This window comes from Nerophis lumbriciformis, linkage group LG26, assembly GCF_033978685.3.
Source record: "Nerophis lumbriciformis linkage group LG26, RoL_Nlum_v2.1, whole genome shotgun sequence".
NCBI classification, from domain to species: Eukaryota; Metazoa; Chordata; class Actinopteri; order Syngnathiformes; family Syngnathidae; genus Nerophis; species Nerophis lumbriciformis.
Window position 1 is genome coordinate 18518156 of NC_084573.2, and position 6668 is coordinate 18524823.

Below are 6668 nucleotides of genomic sequence, written 5' to 3' on the forward strand. Positions count from 1 at the left end.
AAAAGTTTTAGCAACTGCTCTGTGAAGGAAAAGGGGTAGAATTAAATAAGCTATGCTCCTTCCTACTCCTTTTCGAACATGTTTAATAGAAAAACTGGAAATTGTGATGTATCATGTTGTATGCATGCATGTTCCAAATAAAGACAAACTCATCCAACTTGAATCATTTGATACTGAAAAAATACAATTAAATAAACTCAATAAATTATGATACATTCAAATTGATCAGCAACTCGGGAGTGTTTTAACCTTTAAAACAAAACATGTATGCAACAATGTGTGCTGATTGTTTTTTTTTGAATGAATAAAAATGAGGACGTCAAGATTTAGCATTTTGCAGTGCGCCAATTTTCCAAGCGGGGTTTTAAGCATGTACTGATGAAGCATATTCGCCCCCAACCCCACCCCCATGCACTTTGCTTGTTTTGTTCATCCCATTTAATTTGTGGCTCCTTTGCGCCAACTCCTTACAGGTGCATTAATCCAGCACATCTCCAGAGGCTAATCCTCCGCTGACACCAGTGCACACCCACACGAACGATCAGTGCCACGAATGTGAAAGGCTTATGCAATTGTCGACGAGGGTTTATGTATAGGGAGCGGCCTCATCCCGGTGGCAGGTGTATCTCAAGAAGGGAGAGAGGAAAACGTGCCATTCGGACACGCGTGGCATTAGAAAACTGGAGAACCACCAAGGGAGCTGCACCACAGGCTCTTGGTGTTGCCAGGCAGAGTCCCGAGGGAAGATCAAAACAACCAGGATGTTTTTCCGCATCCCTCGACTGACCCCTGGATACATTAGATACCTCCAGGTGCGTAGCAAAGATTGATTGCATTTTGGTATACATTATGCTTTTGAATTTGTACCCAAAATGTGTTGAAAGCCAGTAAACAAAAAATCACCTATGTTGAGGAAAAAACAAAAGGAAAGCCTCGTTGTGCCTTGGGTAATCAAGCTTTAGTGCAGACTCCAACGTCCAAGTAGATATACAATCACATACAGTACATAAAACAAACAAAAGACAGTTTAAAAGGCATTATCACATACTATTAAAAACAGTGCTTGTGCATATTCAGTAAAAAGGCATCTAATAAATAAATAAAAGCAGCTATAAAAAAAAAAAAAAAAATGTATATATTATATATATATATATACTTTATAGTGTAGTGTAGCAGTTCACATAGCTGACCTTATACATCCACTTCTTTATTTAAAATTTAGCCCCAAATTGTCCACACATGACACAAGAATGGTGCAAAAACATTCTTAATTGTACTAATATGCTGATAGTGCAATTTGTTACCAGGTGATGTTTTATAAATACTGTATGGTTTCTGTATTTGCCTTAGAATGTATTCATATTGATCATATTGTATTTAGCAGACAGACTATTCTTGTAATATAAGCTTGATTTCCTGTTTTATGGCCATTATCACTTTTTGTTTCAAAGCCCAAAAAAAAAAAGCCAAAATAAAAATAATAATAAAACAACAAAACTTCACTGAATCTATTATGACACATTTTATATTTTGGAGGCAATTTCTTTTCTAAATCATTAGTTGATTTGCGAAATGTGATTAATTTTATCAAGCTTGTGCATCAAATTCAAGGCCCAGGGGCCACATCATTTTAGGTCCATAATTATTGTGCATCAATAAAGCAGCTAATCTTTATTCGATCTTTAATAATGTACTGCGTGCATTTGCATATCTGCTAAACATAGAAATAAATTATGTAAATATAAACGTAAAAAAAATAACACCCTAAATATTTACTTGTCACCTCGATTTAAGATTTCAACCGGTTAAAATGATCAAAATACACATTGGCATTCGTGCAATTCTATTATGAGGCGATTATACGTTTATGTATATTGATACATGATGTGTGGCCCTCGGAAGGCAGCAATATCTGCCATGTGGCCCACAATGAAAAAGGTTTGACACCCCTGTTATCATAAATACCACAATTTGATATTTGACTTTGAATTTATATCTTACTTTAGGGTGCATCTTGGATTGGCTGAGAATTCTGAATTCTCCACAAAGCTGCCCAGGACTGAAATGTGCGCATACAATGACTCATTCGAAAGAAATAAAAACAAATGGAGATTCTGGTGAGGATCTTCCCATATGGGAAGACCATCGCTGGGATGAGAGCGATATTTGACTACACGCACTTCCTCAAGGACACTACAGTGGCCAGAACCAGGAGGAGAAGCTTGGCTTTGTCGCCATCTTCATCGATGGTGACGATGGCGGCTGGAGGCGGTTGTCGTGGCACTGTCGAGTAGTGACCCATGCTCTTTTTCCTCCCCAGACTCAGGCGGCGCAGACGGTGCTGCAGAGCCGGGAGGGCCCAGTGATGCCTCGCCTGGCGTTCCTGCTGGGATTCATGGGGGTGGGAGTGTCCGGGTACAGCTCCCGCCAACTGACGCTGCACTACAAGCCGGCCAGTCGCCTCTTCAGATAAGATGGACTACCTCGGACACGCGCATGATGGCAGTCATTTCACCTTGTTTTGGTGATTTTTGAGTGACCGTTGTCAGTGGCGTAATGTGTTGATGTGCGTGATAATCTTATTTTTTCAACTTCCAATTTAATGATTCTCAAAATGCGATAAAGTTCCACTAATAGTCACACACACTAGGTGTGGTGAAATTTGCCCTCTGCATTTGACCCATCTCCATGTTCACCCCCTGGGAGGTGAGGGGAGAAGTGAAGCAGCATGCGCCACACTCGGGAATCATTTGGTGATTGGTGGTACACATGATCATAGGATTATTTTTTGTAATTGAATAAAGATACAATTATATTCAAAACAAAGTCACAAAATAATCACACAAATGCCATTTTATTCACCAAAAGTTGCTATAATTTCATTAAAATTCAAATTAAATTTGCTTAACATGAACACCTTTATTGGTGGTACTTGCTTGATATCTACTTCATCTCACGTGTTGCTATAGGCAGTATTTGTGGGAAGCCCAATCAAAAACAATGCATTGCTGCCTCATACAGGAGAGGAAAGACAAGGAGAGCTAGCAGACAGATATTAACTTACACTGTAAGAATTTCCAGAAAAGAGCTGATATTTTTTTCAGTTAAGTATAATAAAATTACCACTAAATGCTCTAATGCAGGGGTAAGGGACCTATGGCTCGCGAGCCAGATGCGGCTCTTTTGATGACTGGCTCTCAGATAAATCTAAGCTAACATTTGTTAACATGATAAGTATTTAATAATTCCATTGGAAATTATAGTGTTAAAAATAACGTTCAAAATATAAAACATTCTCATCCATTTTAATCCTTCGGGGTACAGGAGGGTCACATTAATGGTAAGAAGTACTTTATTTATTATTGGTTAGCTTCAGAATAGCAATGTTATTAAAAAGAATAAGAGACTTATTATACCCAAAAAATGCTGGTCTTACTTAAAAATGCACGCATTTAGTGTTAAAAAATATTATATGGCTCTCACAAAAATACATTTTACAATAAGTTCCCGACCCCTGCTCTAATGTCACAATTTTAATTTTATCGTTAAATGCTCTCACATTTTAACAGCATACAAGAGTCTATGCAAAACACCTTAGGAGTGAAATCAGTTTGACTTTACGGTAACTCTGTGATTGCAGTATTTTACTTTACAATAGCAGTTAATTGCTGTGAACAATAACTTTTACAGTAATTTGTTGAACTATTGCAGTACATTTAAAAAAATAACTGTCAAATGCTGTGAAACCCTGGTATTTATTTTTTTTACAGTGTAGTAAATCACACTATAAGAGTTACAATGTTTTTAATTTCACAATTTAATTTTTCAACCACAGCGGCATCTGCTGGATTTGTTGTGGCACTACACAATTGACCCTCCAATGCAAAATTGCACCTTTAGTCACTTTGCACTTTATTTGTGCACAGAACCTGCACATGATGTTCTGAATATCACTTTGAAGCTCAATGAGATTAGTAGAACATGACAAGAGGCGCTACCGGTTCGTGTTGTGAGCTGGGCCGGGCGGCATCTCTGTGCAACAGACTGGATCTCGCCCGGTTGCAGACCGGTGTCAAAGTCAGTAGAAACAGTTTGTCCTGTGCCGTGTCCTCTCGGAGGCCTTTGCAACTTTGACAGCATATGAATGTATCAGAGAAATAGCTGTAAAAGATGGCGACACGGCCTCCTGGCTCTATCAAAACCACAGTTTGAGTGCGCAAGCGAGAGATTAGCACAGAAGGAGGTCAGTGCGAGCGAAGTGATACCACAGATCCTATTAGGAAACATCTTTTTAGAGCAGATAACATATGCTAAGGGTTACTGACCTTGAAATGGAGACGAGAGCTGCTTGTGACGCAGCAAAATGTCATTGTGTTTTAGATTATCTTTGTTTTGTGTAACCACTGTTTTTTTTTCTTGTCTTGGGAAAATTTAGTAGGATTTTGTGCACATTTAATGAGAATGACTGGGAATTTGGTGAACTCTATCAGAAACAACTGAAAAAAAATAATGGTTATTTTATGCAGGGTATTAAACATTTAACTGAACAACAACAACGTCAAACTAACTCGCATGCACAGTCGTCCCTCGCCACATCAAACCTCAAATATCGCATATTTTTGGGCGATTTCTTTTTGTAAAGCATATGTTCTACAACACCAGTGTCAAAAAAGCCTGGAAATATTATGTGTCAATATATTTTGATCCATCTCCATTTTTGGCAGAAATTTTTTTTATTTACTTTTAAACTTTTAATATGAAACAAATATCATATTATCAAACATTTCAAACATTTTCCTTGTCTAAATAAAATTTGTACCAGAATATCTGCTTCACTTATGATTTCAGAGCAAGTTGTCCATCAAATTGTGCGCTGTAAAAATGACAATAGATTTGAGGGTACAAAAAAACGACAGCTCAGTTGCCAGAATCTTACCGTAAAAACAGTGTTTTTTTTCATTTATAGTAATATGCTGTAAAACCACTGTAAGGTTAAATTTTGGTGACTGAGGTGCCATCTTTTTTTCATTTTTTATAAAGTGCGCATAAAATATAATATATCATATAATCAAATACAATATAATAAGCAAATGCATAGCCAATTGTGGAATAATATCATGAGGTGAATCTTTATACATTTATATTCATATACTGTATTATTCACTGTGACAAGCCGCCCTCTGAGGGCAGCTATAACCTCAATGAAAACGCGTTTTACAATATTTTTGGCCTAAATTAAGCATTTAGAAGTATAACAATGGCTAATTTAACTTAAAATATTAGTGGTACTGGCCACTAAAAGAGACCAAACCGAGAGCGTGCCCACTGATTGGCTCAGCCTCAGGCAACATTACTGTATTGTATTAAACGAGTGTACTAAAGGTTGTAATTTCCATCCAGTTATGACTCTTATAATGTTAAAAAAAAATTGGGGGGAAGTTTTTATGCTACTGAATGGCTCAGCCTCAGGCAGCATTACTGTATTGGATTAAAAGAGCGTACCAAAGTTTGTAATTTCCATCCAGTTATGACTCTTATAATGTTAAACCATTTTTTGGGGGAAGTTTTTATGCCCTTCCTATTAAAATATTTGATTTATAATCAATGATTCCTACTTTGCGAAAATGTTTAAACCTAATTAATCGCAATAAACGACATTTTTATAACAAGCCTTTTTTTTTTTGCAACAGCACCATCCTGTGAATCTGGTGGGCCTCTGCTTCACACATGTTTTACTGTATTGTTTTATCAAAACATTTTGGTAAAATGATATAACCCGAGCACTCAAATTTTGCAACAAAAATACATTATTTTCAAAAATGTATTTAAAAAAATTGTGATTGCGTAACCTTTCAGACAACATCCTACTATATTCTCATGGCTTGTTCGTATTGTTGACTTTAAAATTGTGGCACATTGTAACAGCTTGAAGTGAAATGTGCATATTTGAACTAGTCTGCTGTGTGTTTATGTTGTCAGGATTTGAAACCAGCTGAGGCAAAAATGTTCCATGTGGTACTGTGTGGTATGATTGTACTGTACTGTTATGATAAGTCGTGCATTTGTAACTGGTTGAACACATTGTATGTTTCAAAGCCGATAAGAAATGTGAAATTCTTCACTCTGTTCTGTATGGGGAAGCATATTTGCAGGAGAAAATGAGTATAAAATGTTGTTTCTGTTCAGTACAACACAGATTGAGAGTTTACATTTGGAAAAAAGAAAGGTGCATACAAAAAATGGTGGAATTTAACTGTAAATTCACAGCAAAATACCATGGAGAAGATGTATTTCAAGTAATAAAGTCATAAACTTGCCCATTACAAACTTGCTCTTTTTTTTTTTACCTTCGTGTTGCACCAAAATCTACAATGAAAAACATCTACAGAAGGAAGTCACACTAACTAGTACAAACATGAACACATCATGCGTCATGTTATCACATGATTTTTGGAACGCATGACTTATGAAATACTGCATTCGCTTTGCTCCTTTAGTCATGACTGTAAGTTATGGTATTGGTTGAAGTGACATTTTTCATTATCAAGCAGGTTTTATGTTATTTATTCATGGTCGCTTTATTTTTTGTTATCATCGCCTTATCTGCTCTGAAAAATATGGGACATTTTCTAAGGCAGTAGGAAAAAAAAAGAGTAGTATACATATTG

General features: G+C 36.6%; 1 protein-coding gene across 1 annotated transcript; it reads left to right on the forward strand.

The window, feature by feature from the left end:
- Positions 1-552: 552 nt before the first annotated feature.
- LOC140679863 (uncharacterized) lies at positions 553-6327 on the forward strand. Its single transcript, XM_072916262.1, has 2 exons — positions 553-812; positions 2321-6327. The coding sequence occupies exons 1-2, from the start codon at positions 762-764 to the stop codon at positions 2471-2473; spliced, it is 204 nt and encodes a 67-aa protein (XP_072772363.1). The 5' UTR covers positions 553-761; the 3' UTR covers positions 2474-6327.
- The last annotated feature ends 341 nt before the right edge of the window (positions 6328-6668 follow it).